The sequence below is a fragment of the Crocodylus siamensis genome, chromosome 1, assembly GCF_052110815.1.
Source record: "Crocodylus siamensis isolate JL-2025a chromosome 1, ASM5211081v1, whole genome shotgun sequence".
Taxonomy (NCBI): Eukaryota; Metazoa; Chordata; order Crocodylia; family Crocodylidae; genus Crocodylus; species Crocodylus siamensis.
This window is the reverse complement of record NC_143395.1, coordinates 393,482,136-393,498,833: the sequence shown is the minus strand read 5'-3', so window position 1 is coordinate 393,498,833 and position 16,698 is coordinate 393,482,136. Positions and strand designations below refer to the sequence as shown.

Here is a 16,698-nt window from a genome sequence, read left to right as displayed (position 1 = left end):
CATCTGCAGCATGCTACTGGTAGGTGGGTTGGGCCTGAGTCTGCCTACGCTAGGGGGCTTGCAGGCAGGGCCTCGGGCCCTCCCGCACAACCTCCTGTGTGAACTCCACGCTGACTTATGCGCCGGCGAACAAGCGCATCTGTTTGCGCAGCCTGTTCGCGCGGCTCTGGTTGTGTGGCTCCCTGTGGGGCTGGGCGAAGTAGGGTCCTGGGTGAGGCGAGACCCGGCCTGGCTCCCACTCAGCTGCCTCCTCCCACTCTCTAGGGGTTAACCCCCTCCCATCATGGGCCCCGCTTACCTCCAGTTGTGCTGGGGGCTGGCAGGGGGCTCTGCAGCTGCTGGGGGGTCTCTGGGGGGCTTTGGGGGAGCGGGGGCACAGCGGTCTTTCACCCGCGCATCTCTCGCTGCTGCTGAAGCCTAACTGAGCAAGGGGTGATCATGGGATACCGGATTGAAGGCTTTTTTAAAGTCAAGATACACGACATCAATCTCTTCCCCCTTGTCCAGGTAATAGGTCACCTTGTTGTAAAAGGAAATGAGATTGGTCAAGCAAGACCTACCCGCAACAAACCCAGGCTGGGTATCCCTCACAATATTGCTGTCATGTAGTCTGTTAAGGATGTCCTCTTTGATAATCTTTTCCAAGATCTACCCCAGGATAGAGGTCAGGCTGATGGGCCTGTAGTTTGCCGGATCCACTTTCCTCCCTTTCTTGAAGATAGTCACCACATGGGCCTTCTTCCAGTTTTTGGGCACTACACCAGAGCGCCAGGAATTCTCAAAGATCCATGCCAGGGGCTGAGCTATGATGCTTGCCAGATCTTTGAGTACCCTGGGGTGTCAGCTGTTAGGGCCGGCTGACTTGAAGGTATCCAGCCTGTCACGGTGTTCCTTTACATGGTCAGCTTTGATGGAGGGTAAGGAAACTCCCTCACCTGGGCCTCCCTGACCCACAGTGGGCAGGGGCATCCCATGGGACTGATGAAAAGCTGATGCAAAGTACCAGTTTAGCAAGTTTGCTTTTTCATGGGCATCGGTTGTCAGTTTTCCCATGTGGTTTAGCAGGGGTCCAATGTTGTCCTTGCTTTACTCTGGCTCCCCACATATCTAAAAAAGGACTTTTTATTATCCTTGGTATTTGTAGCTAGCTGGAGTTCCATCGCAGCCGTGGCTTTCCTGGTTTGCTCTCTGCAGGTCCGGACCAGAGCAGAGTATTACTCCTTGGTGATGATTCCAGTCCTCCAACCTTTGTAGGTTTTCCTTTTAAGACGCAGAAGGTCTGCCAGTTCCCTGGAGAGCCAAGGGGGGTGCTGTGCCCTTTTGCTGCCTTTCCTCCGAGACAGGATGAACTTTGCTTGCGCATCCAGGATTGATCCCTTGAGGAGCAACCACTCGTCCTGAACGCCCCTCCCCCTTGGTTGTGGCCCTTTAGGGGGTCACTGATAACCCTCCTTAGCTTGTCAAAGTCAGCTTTCCTGATCATGTGGTGATCATGTAACTGGCAACTTCATTGTAATGCTAACTTCTGAAACCTGTCATTTGTTTTGGGCAGAGAAAGTTATAGATGTCACCTGAATTTGGCTTTGTGATGAAATCAAATATTTCATCTGTTATCTTGTAAGCCAACTTTTCCTTAGTCTTTTTGCTGCCACTGATTGTTAGGGGCGCAGTCCTATTTATGGGCCTAAGTAGTATGCCATGCATGTGTGTAACTGCAGGTTTTGGGACTTAAAACTCAATCTGGGGCGTCTTTTTTGCTTTGAAGTGAAATAGAATCTGCTTGCAAACATCCTAGAAGTTCGGAGAAGTAAAAGCCTCCTGATGTCTGGCATGATAGGTTGCATAATTTTGGGGGCAGGGCATTGAATTCCATTATCCCCTATCGCCTGATTGGCTTAATGTTTTCCAGCAGTCTAAAATTCGTGAAAAGTTAGATAACTTAAGGTCCCAAGTAAAGCACTGGGGGACCTGAGACTAGAAGCAGAACTTGATTTAGTCATACCTTTTCAGTCCTAGACCATGGTGCATCCAAATGTAGAGCCTGTGATTGTCTTATTTTTCTTTTAATTTTCAATACGTTTTGTTCTAGTGATGAAGATACAGATCTTCACTCTCTCTTGAAGTCTTGGTTAAGAAACCAGCCTGAAGAATGCAGACATAATCTTGAAAACTGGATCGGGGACTACTTTGAAAAGGCTTTAAATTGGGTTCTAAAACAGGTGAATAACTCTCAAAATCTTAATAACTGTTCAGTTTTTATTCCAATAATCCATTTAGCTAGTTTCTATGTTATTAGGAAAATTATTCCATATTAACTCTAGGTTCTAAAGATAAAAATTAACACTGCTTTATTGACATGGTTCTATTTACTCAGTATTAAATGAACTTCAGAATTTTCCTGACTTCTCAATTGTTCCTTCTGTTATATGTTACTGCAGTCTTTAATACCAATCACTGTAATTAAGGTTACAAAATACTTAACACAGTTAACATAATATTGTATTTTCACATTCATATGATATTAAACAGATATATTTCAGATTTCAATTATCTGTGTTCAGTATCTATCTGTATATTTTTGAAGATCTGAGCAAATTAACTTAAGCTTTTAAAAATACTGATAGAGTGAAAAAACATTACTTTCCTGTTTTGTAAATCAGTATTAACAGGCTGCAGAGGAAAACGGATTAAAACTGAAACTTGAAATAGTCATTGCCAATTTTTTTATAAAATCAAGAACCTACAATATGTTGATATATAAATACCTAAATAAATTACCTGCTTTTTCAGAGTTGATAGTTCCTCTCAGCTCCTACTGACTAAACATGGGCTAAGACGCCTAATTTTAAAGCCTGCCATTTAAAAATTTTGGACAAAACCTTTAAGAAAAGTTGTTGCTAGGTTGGGGAAATAAAACAATAGCATTACAGATTGTTTAATAATAATAAGGGACAAAAAACTCTGCAGGCTTTTCTTTAGAAAAGTTTGCTCTCGTCACATGCTATGAGAAAAAGAAGCCTGCTCTATAAGCCCTTGGGTTATCCTTAATCCATGCGAGGATACGTACAGACATTCAAAGCAATTCCTAACCTGCAATATGTTGTTTATTTTGCTGTTGGTTATTTGTTTATGTCTTTTTACTGAAAATTTGAATTTATAGAATGACTATGTGGTAGAAACCAGTCTAGTTGGAACGGTGATGAATGGGTTGTCTCATCTCCATGGATGCACTGATCGTGGACAATTTATAATTAGCTTGATGAGGGGCCTTGGTGGAAATCTCAACATGAAATCACGGCAGGAATTTACAAAAGAGGTAAGAATGTTTTAAAATCAGTTATTTCTAAGCAGCCAAATTGTTATATAAAGGAACATAGTGTTTGCTATGGTCCAAGAGTACATAAATAAAATTGCAATGCTCCAGTGTGTTTACAGCCTAACTTGAGATTGACAAGAGAGAGATCAACAATAAGAGAGGTGGACTTGTGTGATGGATGGTTAGTCAAATCCACAAAAGCAGATATGATAGTTGATAGCCTTGGTGTATATGGCATATGGTAGGGAGACAGGGGAGACACAAAAAGGAGAAAATACAATTCGTTAGATGAGACTGTGAAGGTGTGATTTTGGGAATTGTGGGAGGATGGAGTTGGAAATGTGTCTAACACATTTGGAGTTGCAGGACTTGAAGAATAAGAAAGTGTTTGGGAACAGAATGGAAGACAGGTATTTGGGACAGCCAGTGATGTAAATAAATAAAGAGTCTTATTAATGGGAGTTTTGCTATTAATTTGTTTGATTTATCATAGAATCTAGTATTAGTTAAATTTGTCAAATGTATAAATATTTGCAAAAAGGCCACTCTGCATCCTTTATGTTGTGGGAACATAATGTATTACCACTTCACTAAAGGCTGCATCACGTTGTAGAGGCAATTTTTGCATTTCCTACCTTTTGAATACTTGCTTTTGAAAACTCATGCCACATTTTATATAATATAATTATAAACCTTATATTGTTATTAGGGATGCAGATTTTAACAGATGGCTAAACAGATAGTAATATATTTACCATTTTTTGTCTGAAGATTTTTAATTGGGCACGAGAATCTCCACCGGATCCCAGGAAACCACTAGATACATATTATGACCCTGCCACTGGACACTTAATGACATATCAGCTGAAAAAACCTGAAAATTTGATTGCTGATGACTTCAGTAATCTCCAAACACTTCCTGTCATTCAAACCCCTGACATGCAGAGAAGTTTAGATTACTTTAGACCCTGGCTAAACTTTGACAATAAGCAGCCATTTCTTCTTGTTGGCCCTGAAGGTTGTGGAAAGGGGTAAGAATTTGTCTTTCTTTTTAAATTATCTTTTGTAAGTTTGTGACAAAGTTCTAAAAAATTTTAGCACAAAAAGCACTTTTGTTCTTTTGGTAGACATTGTTTTTTTGATACCTCTGCCAGTAGCATAATCAAGAATATGATTCTCAACTACTGACTTTGCCACTATCACTGTGGGAACCTGATCCTCACTGGGTATTTGAGTACTGTTGGAAAACTATACATAATATATAAACAAAGTAATAAGTAGGGATCCTGGTTTTCCCTGTTCAAAAATTCAAAATTCACTGATAAAAAGTCCACACTCCTCTTATTAAAAACCCCCAAATCTCCTTTTCTTCTGCAATTTAAAGTGAAACACCTCTATCTCTCTATCTGTTGAAGACTTTTTTTTTTTTACATATTTACAATTTTAAACCATTTTGGAAGCCTACCAGTGTCTCAATCGTTATAACAAAATAAATTCTAACTACCTGTATATTTTGGGGTTTGATTTTGTTTTTATTATGGAAAATCAGAACTCCCTCTGTTCCCTTTGCTCATCAGGATTCAGGTCCAGCTGCTGCTGTCCTTCCTAATGTTTTGTGGTGCTGAGCAGCCCTGATATGCCAGTGCCCCTCACTCCCAAGCCACAGCCCACCCCCAGACCTGTCAATGCCTCACACTCCTGACCTATAGCTCTCCGGCCTTGCTGGTGTCCCTCATTCCCAACTCACTGCCCCAGGCACCAACCCCACAGTGTGTAGGGTGGGTGAGGGTATGTGGAGGCACAGGGGTGTGTGGTGGGGGATACCTGACCATAAGCAATGCCATAGGTGACATGTTGGGGGGCATGAGAGGTGTGTGCCCCAGTTTTCTTTACCCGCAGTGGGGCACAGAGCTGCAGCCTGGCTGGACCAGCAATGGCCAGGAGCTGCCTCCACGGCCCAGTGGGCAGGACCCAGCACAAGCGGGCAGAGCAGGATGGTGAGAATTGTTGCTGTTGCTGCTGCTTCTGCTTCAAGCCCTGCACTAGCCATTTGCCATGGCTACCAACATGAGCTGCCCCCTGCCTGCAGCTGCAGTAGCTTGTGTCCCCTGACTCTCCAGTGTCAGTCTGGCCAGGTTGCAGCCCAGTACCCCACTCTGGGCACATTTCCTCTCACTGATGTGTTGCTTCTGGCAGCTGAAGCCTCTCCAGGAGTGTGCACAGCAGTGGAGAGGCATCCCCCACCCTGGACAAGCCACTTGTGGCTCCATCCCACTCCCCAGCTGGGCCCTGTGGCCATGCATTCCTGCCCCGGCCTTGGCCCCAGCCCCAAGCAGTGTACCCAACACTAGCTGGACAGTGCCCCCAGCCCCAGCTGCCAGCCCTGTCCCACTCCCTCCCTCACCACGTGGGCTCAGCACAAGCTGATACCTCAATTTCCCACAAGTTATGCCATCCCTGCACCTCCCCTACATTGTTTCTGCCCTCCCATTCACCACAGATTTGTCTGCAGGAAGCTGCGGTAGTTGCTCTCCACCATACTACCTGGGGTTGTATTGCCAGCCACATGCGTGGTGCTGCCTCTGATTGCTCTCTTCCCACTCCCCTTTAAAGCAGAAAATCCATATTTTTTCCACAGCAAATGGAAAGCCTGGATCCCTGGTAATAAGTGTAAATCTTATTTTTCTGTGGCTCTGGGTAAATCATATTCCTAAATATGTATCTATAGACGGCTCTCTCTCTCTCTCTCTCACTCTCAGTATTAATCTTTTCTGTTTCCTCTTTATCCATGAATGTAAACTGATCCTTCAATTTCTAATACGTGAATAGATTGAGTTTCTGTGAAGCTCTTTGGTCTGCCCTCATGTTGTAAATCGGGGCCACTGCACAATTTTTCAGACTAATCTGAACACTAATAAGATATTTCTCATAGAGAGCTGCCCACTTACTTTTCTGGTATTTTATAAATACAACATGACACACATTTTGTTTTTAAAGTAAAAAGAGTTCATGAAAGCTGACACATACAGTACTTTAAAGATAGATTGCTGACAATTTAAAAATTCTTTGCACGTAAAATGCATATATATATGCCTTTTATTTTGGTAGAATGCTACTTCGTTATGCCTTTTCTCAACTCCGGTCCACCCAGATTGCTACGGTTCACTGCAGTGCACAAACTACCTCTCAACATCTCCTGCAGAAACTAAGTCAGACTTGCATGGTAATCAGTACAAATACCGGTCGTGTATACAGACCAAAAGACTGTGAAAGGCTGGTTTTGTATCTAAAGGATATCAACCTGCCCAAGCCTGATAAATGGGGAACTAGTACTCTTGTTTCTTTCCTGCAACAGGTGAATATATATGGCTTTCAGCAAAATTATGTTTATGCATAGAAGATTATAGACTAGAAATGATTTATTATGATTCATTAAATGTATAGTAGAGACCTACTTCAAATAATTTAATATACAGGCAGAGAGTTTAAAGTTTAAGCATCTGACAATATGTTGGTTATTTTGATAGTTAATACTTAACATCTTTATTTCATTTATGTTGTGGTAGAACATAGAGACCTCAACCAGAGCCAGGGTCCTACTTATGCTATGTACTTTACATATATGTAATAAAGACTGTCCCTTTCCCAAAGACCTTACAGTCTAAGTTTACACTGAGCAGTGATTTATGACATTCAAATTTTCTTACTGGTGTGGACTGTAACTGTGAGATATAACACTTGAAATATTTTTAAATGACCTTTCCCCCCAGTTTTTAGAACCTACCATGCCCATCTTGCACACTTTTGACTTCTCCAAATTAATTTTAAAAGCTATTTCTTTCCACATCCACTAAATTCTTTTTATGTGTTGATTTTTTTAACAGTAACTTTACCATGTGCTCTGTTTTATTGAAATACAAATCCTATTAGACTTCAAGCTGATTTGGGACAGAAACCATAGCTGGCCTGAGGGTTGCCTTAAATTATAAAAGACACTCATAGTATCTCGGTGACCACTCAGAAGCTGAAAATTGGCAGAGTGAAACCTTATTTACCCTGACACTCCCCCTTCTGTGGTTGGGTTAGAACAGTTAGAGAAGGATCCAACTTTTCTGAGAGCTGCTTTACTCCAGAGGGAGTTGCCAGTCAGTCGTGCTGCTGGGCTATAGAGAATATTGTCTAGTCTGAGATTTTACATTGCTGTACATCTTTCTGCTTAAAGTGCTGCATAGTTGCTTAAGAATAAAAATTTTAGAGACTGTCACAGAGGAAAATGTTAGTGCTGAGCACATTGTTGATGATTAAGAAATAATCAGTAGTAATTGGAGACTTGGTATTAATCTGTCTTCTGTTCATCTACTTTTATTAAAATATTTATTTTATCATCAAAGGTTTTGACATACCAGGGATTTTATGATGAAAATCTTGAATGGGTTGGTTTAGAAAACATCCAGATTGTGGCTTCCATGTCTGCTGGGGGAACATTAGGAAGGCATAAACTTACATCCAGATTTACATCTATTGTTCGTCTTTGTGCAATTGAGTAAGTGTGTGCAAGAACTTAACCCTGATTTGAGATCTTACATTAGTTTGCAGACAGTGTCCCTGCCTGACTCTCCTGAAAATGTGAACTGAAAACATGGACTGTAATTCTGCTTTGTATAATCTAGCCTCTGACCTCTAGTAATGTAGAATCTATAGATTTGGAATCTATTTTTGCTGCCTCGCAGTATTTTAAAGCAGTAGAGGAATAATATCTACCTATATTATTGCCTTCTTTGTATTTAAGTATTTGAAATAAATTCATTTTGAATTACTTTGATTACAGTAAATTATATCTTTACAGCCTTATTTTAAAGTGCCTTTTGGTGGATTTAGAAGTTTGACCATATTTAACAATATACCTGTAAAGTTTCTGAGCATTCAAATAAAATCAAATTACAGTTTAGTTAGCTGAATGTAAGTTTTATAGTAAATAATAGATATGAATCCAAAACTTCATTTATTACAGACATTAAAAATGATGATAATCATACTTTTCTTTGACTCTTCTTTTTGCTTGTAGCTATCCAGAGAGAGACCAACTGCAAACAATCTATAGTGGATATTTAGAACCTGTGCTACACAAAAATCTAAAGAATCACTCCATTTGGGGTTCCTTACCAAAAATACATCAGCTAGCAGGGTCTATGGTTCAAGTATATGAACAGGTATAGTTATTTGTTATCTTTTTTGGCAGTTAAAAAATCCAGAAGCAACAATGTCTTTTACTCTTTATCTTTACATATAAAGGTAGATAATGAGAAAGTTTGACCAGTATTAATATCTAAATGGAAAATAGGTTATATAGATCTAAAATTAAACTCATACATACATTCATGAGGTCACAGATGTTGCAGCCTGGAGGATGTAGTGGTAAAAGTCCTGGGTCCAGCAGGAGACAAGGAGGAGGAGACATGCTGCTGTTCCTACTTAAGGAATTTAGCTGGGAGTAGCAACACCTGGTTTTTGGTCCCTGTTCTTAGGACTTCTTATGCATTTATGTTAGAAAGTAATTGTTTAAGGACAGAACTAAGCCTGGGAACCAAGCTTTCCTCTTCAACAGGAGGAGTAAAGAGTGTTTCCCAAACTATTGTATAGTCTAGGGATTAGAGCACCTTTCTGAGAAGTAGAATAAATAGGTTTGAATGGCCTGAGGTTGAGTAGGGCCTGTAATCTAGATCTCCTGCTTTCCGAGCAAGTGCTTTAACTACTAGACTACTATGAAAAAGATGGCATTCCCAATATAGGCATCTGCCTCAGAATCAAGACTTGGGATTTTGCACGGTGAGTGAATGGAGATACTTAATATGTAGCCTGAGTCAGGTACCTAAGCTCCTGACAGGTGTGGGCATATACACACCTCAGTGTTGAACTTTTCCTTTTGGCTACTACTAATTTCTTTTGGGCTTTTAGGTCATGGGTAGGGAGGCCCGCCCAGGAGGACCCTGCATCTCCTTGGTGCCAGGGTCTGCCTCTCTGTTCTGGGGACTTTACCACCTGTGCCAGCCAAGTATTGTGTTCTGGGTAGGGAGGCCCTTGCTAGACTTGCTACCACTGCTGCTGGGGAGCACTGGTAAGGTGCACTGCTAGGGATCACTATTTTGGTCACTAAGAAGCACAGGTCTGCCTGGTGCTTTCAGGGGTTACCACTACTCTTGCGCCACTACCAGGGTTCACTGCTGCTCTTCTGTTATCTGCAGGAGTCACCACCACTCCTGTACTGGTCCTCTTTAGGTCACTTATGCAACTCCAGCTCTTTCAGACTCTGTCCTAGATCAAGAGCAGGCTTAGGGATTTTTAGCGTTTTTAGCTATAGTGAATATCGGGTTTCTACCTGAACCTGCCACAGGATTTTGTGTTCACAAGCACTTTGGAGAGTTGACGTGCTGTAAGGTCATCTGCAAAATATCCTGTTCACTATTTCTCCTGTTCCTTCCACACGGTGTTTGCACTAAAACGGAGAACTTCCCATTGTAGATCTCTGCACAGGTCTCAGTGAATGCTGACCTTCCAGTGACCTTTATGTAATTTTGCATTAATAACACTTGTGTGTCTATGAGCTTTACAGGTTTTGAGGGGTGAGCTGGTGGACCCAAAATCTGATCCATCCTTTACAAGTGCACACGTTAGGCCTACAACAAACAGTTACAACAGGCATGAGTAGCCCCAGACTTCCATATATGCTTCTTAATGAGGGTATGCAGATAAAGAACACACAAAGTTACCATTGTAGTTCTAACCATAGCTGGAAGTGTAGAACATAAAGCAGTGTTACATATATTATCTGTCTGAAGAATGTGTCTGATACCATGTATGTCAAATATGTTTGGCGTTTACTCCTGATTTTGCACAGACCTTCCATTCTTTTGGCTTATGCAAGAGAATTTAGAGAAATTCTTCTAGGCTAGGGACAGACTTTCAAAAAGCCTGAGCCTGAATTGATTCAATTTTCCCAGGTTAGACTAACCTGACTAGGCTTAACCAGTTTATAAATATACAGACATCCCCTCTAGACTGAAAAAAATCAGGCACATGCCTGCTGTGACTCAGACTAGAAGCCAGGGAGCGCTAGAGCAGCCCTCCCTTCCCTTCCAACAGCACTGAGCTGAGGTGGGGGTGATCAGGCCCTGGCAGGACGCTGTTATTATTCCCTGCCCCTCTTGAGCAGCCCCACAGGGAATATTTATCACCCCTACCTCAGTGTTTATCAACCTATTAAGAAAACAAAGCCTCTCTCCATTAACTAATGGAGCTTTTCATAAACAGCTTTTAAACAGCTCTTCTTAAACAGCTTTTCCAAGGAAGGACATTAAGCTACCTGTTGATTAGTTCCAAAAAGTGTGTCTCCCTTTGTTGTCTCCCACAGCATGGACTGTAGCCAGCATGTGGTCTGCTAGATAATGCTGAGGTGTCTGCATAAGGCAGAGGAGAGTGGGGAAGATCCCTGCTTAGCAGGGAGAATCCAGGCAGACCTCTGTGGCTGCAAGTCTCTGCTGGAGCTGCAGCCAGGGAGCAGAGGGGAGGGGCCAGCCCTGCTGTGAAGCAGAGAGCCCCACCCAGCTCAGAGAGCATGCCGGGTTTATCTTAAGGCAGCAAGTGGTCTGGGACAGACATTGCATAAACCATTTTGACCTAAATCAGTTAAGTCTGATACTGCATTCAACCAGGTTCATCTCAAACTGGTTTCAGCCATTTTCAAACTGGTTTACATGCAGTGAACATCAGTTCTGTTACAGGTTTAAACCAATTTCTGATCACTTAAACCGGTTTATGTGTAATGTCTGTCCCTAGCCTTACTGATGGTCAACTAAAAAAGTCAACCCAATCTTAAGACCACTATACTTCAAGAGAGCTGATTCTCATGAAAGGAACAGGTAACAAATTTCATAACTTAAAATTTACCTCAGCCATAATATACAAGAAATTCTATAGCTCTGAGGTAGCATTTTTGGTCTGAAAGCAAGATAAAAACAATTCCAGTGTTTTTCAATGATATTAGCAAAATATGTGGACTCGTGTGCTTAAAGTAAGTCTAACATCTATGAGCATTAAAAAAAAGATTTAATTACATTTCTGCTAAATAGTTACAGTTAAAATGTCACTTATATTTTAAATAACTTATGTTTTCAGGTACGAGCAAAATTCACAGTTGATGATCACAGTCATTACCTTTTCACACCGTGCATTCTCACTCAGTGGGTTCTTGGTTTATTCAGATATGATTTAGCAGGAGGTGAGTCACCCTTTTGTGTTCCAAATGATGAAACATTTTTGAAATGTCCACATTTTTATAAGGTCTTACCATTGACTTGATCTTGCAAACTGTCAACATGCTGAACTGCCATTTGAAGCCACTGGAATTCTGTACTTGGAAAAGGAGTAGGATTAGGTTTACTGTCAGCTGAAGTACAAAAGTGATTTCTATAAAAAATTCTCTGCCAGGAAAGTTTTTGTTTTGTTTGGTTTCTAATTTTGCAAAATAGTGGTATTTTTAAAATGCAGGAGGGAGCTATCATTGTTTAAATATGAATGAATCTGGGCTGCTCCTTCCAGTCATTTTGATTATGTGGCCTCCAGTACCAGCAAATAATGTGGTTTTGTTTAAGGATATCTCTTGTCTGGATTCACAGAAGCATGCTGCTCTATCTGTATTGGTAATGTTGGTGAAGAAGCAGTGAAACCACTACTTACAGTCATCACCTTTTCCCTGTTAAACAGGAGGATGATGATACCGTTTTTAAATATGTAGTGCTTACCTGCCTTGTGGGATGCCTTTTCATGATGTTGAAGTGCTTTCTGGTTAAAACACAGCCTTAAACTTCTCCTTTTTTCATCCTCTGAGAAGGTGAAACATTCAGTGTTATGTGGAAACTGAGAACTTAAGCTCGTTTTCCGTCTGAATTTTGTCTTTCCTTTGGAGTTGTTGTTGTTCTGAGCTATGAATAATCTTATCATGGTTGTATTGTACTTGTTCTATACTAATGTTTACACTAGTGTAAATGGTGATACAAGGTATTTTCAGGGAGAACAAAATTGATGAGCATATATGTCCACACACTATTTTTTGCGTTGGATCCTCGTCAGGTGTTAAGTATTATTTATCTGTTGAAGTCAGCAAAGCTGCAATGACTAAATCTAAGTGGAGGTCCTGTCCTGTTTGAGAAATCCCAGTATGGCGTATAAAGGTAGAAAATTATAGTGCTTTTCATGTGATGAAAAATGGGGTATGTAGTTCATTTCCACCAACTTGAATCAGTGGAACTCCTTGCTCCTTCTCAAATTTTAAGAAACATACAGTATAACCTCTTATATCCAGATAGCAAAAGTCTGGAATTCTCAAAAATCCAGCAGCTCGGGGAATAGCAGTGGCCGGTCCCAGAGCAGCAGAGGGGGAAGCTTGCGCACGGCAGCTGCTACTGCCATCCACCACCTTGCACTCTGCTCCACGTGTGACCACTGCTTTGGGACTGACTGGCTGCCGCTCCAGTTTCAAAAATCTGGAATTTTCTGGCAGGTGCTTGGTCCCAAGCATGCTGGATTTATGAGGTTATACTGTATTACAGTTTAGTTTTCCTCAGTAGTGTTTGAGAACAAACACCACCTGCTTTTGAATTTGTTACTTATTTACCAGCCCTTCTCTTTCTCTTTTAAAACTGGGTCCCTGGCTTTTTATAGTCTTCTATTTTAAGAGGGTAGTGTATTTCATGATTTTGTTTTTATTTTATGTACAGCACTTTGAACATTCAGGTTACATAGCTGACATTGAATTATATATTGACAATGCACTTTTGTTAGAAAACTTGCTTTTGGATTTATAACATTGTATTGTGTAGGTATGCGTGAAGTGTGACTTTAAAAATGGTTTATAATATTTAGTTTTTCTTTTACCATTTTTTGATGCATTCGTGCTGGTATCCAATATTCCGGTATGTATTTTAATTTTATTACTGGATTTTAGACTTCATGTACTTTGAAAAGTTTGCAATTTATTATTAAAGTATAACAATTTCAAACATTATATATGCATTTTGTAGGGTCATCAACGCATACAATAGATTATGTATTGGAAATTGTTGCTTATGAAGCCTGTCGCCTCTTCCGTGACAAAATTGTTGGTGTGAAAGAACTCCATGTGTTTGATAATATTTTAATGAAAGTATTTCAAGGAGACTGGGGCTCAGATATCCTGCACAATATGACAGGTAAAACAACTGATAAGAATTGTTGCAAGACTTGACAGAAATGTTCTTTACCATTGGAGGATGCAGACTCTTTATGGTTTTGTTTTTATTTTCACAGATATCTTCTATGTAACTTGGGGAGCTAGCTCTGAGACATTCATAGCACCAGGGACAACATTACCTCCACATGGAAGGCCACTTGGCAGACTAAACTCAGCAGACCTAAAAAATGTTATAAAAAAGGTGTGCTAAGAGTAATGAATAAGTACTGAAGAATGGACTTTTAAAAGTCTACTGTTACATTTGTAAATTGTTTGAAATAACAATTTTATTGCCATTAATTTTCTTTTGGTTAGAAAAGCATATGTAATTTGCATTTTAAGAGTTCTAAGGGTACAGGCAGGTAATTTAGAAGCAGAAATCAGCTTCTTGTTAAGCAATTAAAGTCAAATCCTGAAGCTGGAAAGTAAATGCAAAAGTGCTGGCTTTGCATTGGCCTGACTGATTTTTGAGGGCAGTGACTCCAAAGTGGAAAGTAATATTGATGGGTTCAGTGCCTGTTCCAGTGGAAAGACCTGGATAACTACTTTTATGGGTTGAAAACTCATATTGATCCACACTCATTTGGATCTTTCTCACCTCCTCTGCCTATATAGGGCCCAAGGAATATATATGCACATGTGGTCTGGGAGCATCAGTGCTCTGGAGTTTCTTCTTCAGGTGGTATAGTGCTCCCTAATTGCATAATTGCGGTTACTTTCAGTGTCATGGTTATTTTGCTCCTGTGAGGGCAATAGGACCAGGATATAGCCCTAAGATCTGAGGTTAGATTGGGCTACTGAGGAAAGAACTATAGCTGGCACATGTGCAACAGTGTAAAAGCTAGTTAAGAAAGGAATAAGTTTAGTCCCTGGTCAGACCAAGGATCATAGCACAATTTGATTACTCCTCAGGCTTTGGCCTATTACATAGTTTTAATTTATATATTGTTATTCTTATTTATTTATTTATTTTTTTGCTTCTCTTAAAATGGATGTTCGTTTAGAAGGGTTATTTCAGGCTAGACTTCAGTTAAGGCTGTAACCCTTAGTCCTAGTGATTTCTTTATTTAAGGTCTGAAATCTATGTAGAGCAGCAAGCAGGGTCATAAAGGTAACAGAATTTAACTGTATTAATAGAATAGTTTTAGCAGTATAATTGAAGTTCTTTATCATTTTCAAACCCTTTATTTCTTTGTAAAATGTTGAATATTGTCATATCCTGCAATTATTATTCACTTACATGTACATATATGTACCTCTTTACTTAATACATCATTTAGTATTTATATTTATTATTCCCAAAAATATTTGTTCTCTCATTTTTATGTAGGGAATCATTCATTATGGACGAGATAACAAGGAGATAGAGATTTTACTTTTCCCAGAAGTCCTTGAATATATGTCTAGGATTGACAGAGTACTGAGCTTTCCTGGAGGATCACTTCTTTTAGCAGGACGAAGTGGCGTGGGTCGTCGGACTGCTACCTCATTAGTCAGTCATATGCATGGAGCAGTTCTGGTTACTCCAAAGATTTCCAGAGGCTATGAAGTGAAACAACTTAAAAATGATCTTAAACATGTATGTCACTCACATTCTTTTATTTTACAATGTATTTAAATTGAATTTGTCTTGACAGAATTGGTCAAGGGAATTTTGAAAGATACAAAATAGAATTCTCTTATATAGGTCAGAAGTCTCAGAAGCTCCTATTATTCTCAGTAAGACTGCTTGGTGCTAGACTTCTCTGACAGTCTGTCCCGAGTGGTGGGTACTGAGCACTTTATAAAATCTATCCCTGTAAATTTTATAAATGACAGTTGATTGTATTTATTATCAGAACCCATGCCTCAGTGCCCTAGGTGTACTATAAATACTTATAAATGGATTACCACTTCCTGGAAGAGTTTATACTCTTGGGTCCAGATGCTATAAGGTGTTTTCTATCTGGGTGGACCCATGCTCAAACATGGAGTCCTCTCAAATTCCTTGAGCTGTGTGTGGGTGCAGGGATCTGCTAGTATAAGACAAACTGTAGGATCTGAAGTGATAACATTTGAAAATTTCAAAGCTTCTTCTAAAATATTTTTAAAAATCCAGTCTTCTTTTTCATTTGTGAATGTATCCTGCCTGTAGTAAGGGCATAATGAGTGTGTAACAGGGAGCCTGGAGCTTCTGTTACTTTAAGGAGAAAAACTGCATCTGATCGTGCTCAGGCAGCGTAATATAGGCCATTTACAAGAAGGAAGGCAGTGGAGAAATACTGCTGCCAAGGTAGAGAGTGGCTTAGAGTAAAAACAGGTGCATCTGCAGCCTGGAAACGAAAACTCTGTATAGGACTGTCTGTTGCAAAGCTAGCTACTAGACAGGCTCTGCCCTGCTGTCTTACTAACTTGGGCAGCAGCGGTGCTGCTAGAGCAGCAGTTGCATACTGGCATGGAAACCACCTCATAGGCCTGTGGCTGTTTGGGGTGCCACCTGACTGGAGGAGGCAGGGCTTAGGCAGTTTATGAGCCCAGAGCTGGAACCAGCTCAGGCAGTCTGGCCCTGCAAGCCACAGAGAAAGGAGCTCTTGGTCAGGAAGACTGCACTAGGATTCCCAGCTGACTTCTTTGCTGCCTGGGGCCTGGCAGCAAGATGTTGAAGGCTCACAGAGGGATACTAGCCAGGGTAAGGGGAAGCCTTGCTATATACAGGCAGTAAGCTAATGTTGATGTCTGCACCTGGTGTGGGTTTAGTTTGTGTTACAGGCAGTGGGCTTGTTCCTTGTTGCAGTTTATGCTGGCAGTTTGAGTTTGGGACTATCAGGGGTGATATGGATGTCTCAGTCGTGCCTGAGGGCATGAAAGTGTCTTGAGCCCAGCTAGGGGCTAGAGACTCAGGACATAGACCAGGTCAGGCGGCCCAGTTAGAGTCAAAGGAGGCTTAGAGCCTATAGCAGGGTGGAGACAGGGCCAGGAGACCCAGTACTGAGTACCAAGACAATAGCTGGAGCCCAGAAGTAAGGCCCAGCACTAGAAGTCCCAGCTAGAGAAAATGGGTGGAGATCAAGGTGGTCAGGATCCAGACAAGGGAGTGATGGTACAGTAATACCTGTGATGCATGGGAACAGCTGTAGGA

General features: G+C 40.9%; 1 protein-coding gene across 3 annotated transcripts in view; it reads left to right on the top strand.

Annotated features, from left to right (window-relative positions):
* DYNC2H1 (dynein cytoplasmic 2 heavy chain 1) overlaps nucleotides 1-16,698 on the top strand; it is a 464,482-nt gene that overhangs the window by 83,685 nt on the left and 364,099 nt on the right. For all 3 annotated transcript variants that reach the window (XM_090030141.1, XM_090030133.1, XM_090030125.1), the window contains exons 40-49: nucleotides 2,090-2,219; nucleotides 3,161-3,316; nucleotides 4,088-4,347; nucleotides 6,425-6,671; nucleotides 7,708-7,859; nucleotides 8,382-8,526; nucleotides 11,489-11,591; nucleotides 13,393-13,560; nucleotides 13,658-13,782; nucleotides 14,911-15,159. In XM_090030141.1, the coding sequence (XP_089886267.1) occupies nucleotides 2,090-2,219; nucleotides 3,161-3,316; nucleotides 4,088-4,347; nucleotides 6,425-6,671; nucleotides 7,708-7,859; nucleotides 8,382-8,526; nucleotides 11,489-11,591; nucleotides 13,393-13,560; nucleotides 13,658-13,782; nucleotides 14,911-15,159 (1,735 nt within the window). The remainder of the gene's footprint in view (nucleotides 1-2,089; nucleotides 2,220-3,160; nucleotides 3,317-4,087; nucleotides 4,348-6,424; nucleotides 6,672-7,707; nucleotides 7,860-8,381; nucleotides 8,527-11,488; nucleotides 11,592-13,392; nucleotides 13,561-13,657; nucleotides 13,783-14,910; nucleotides 15,160-16,698) is intronic.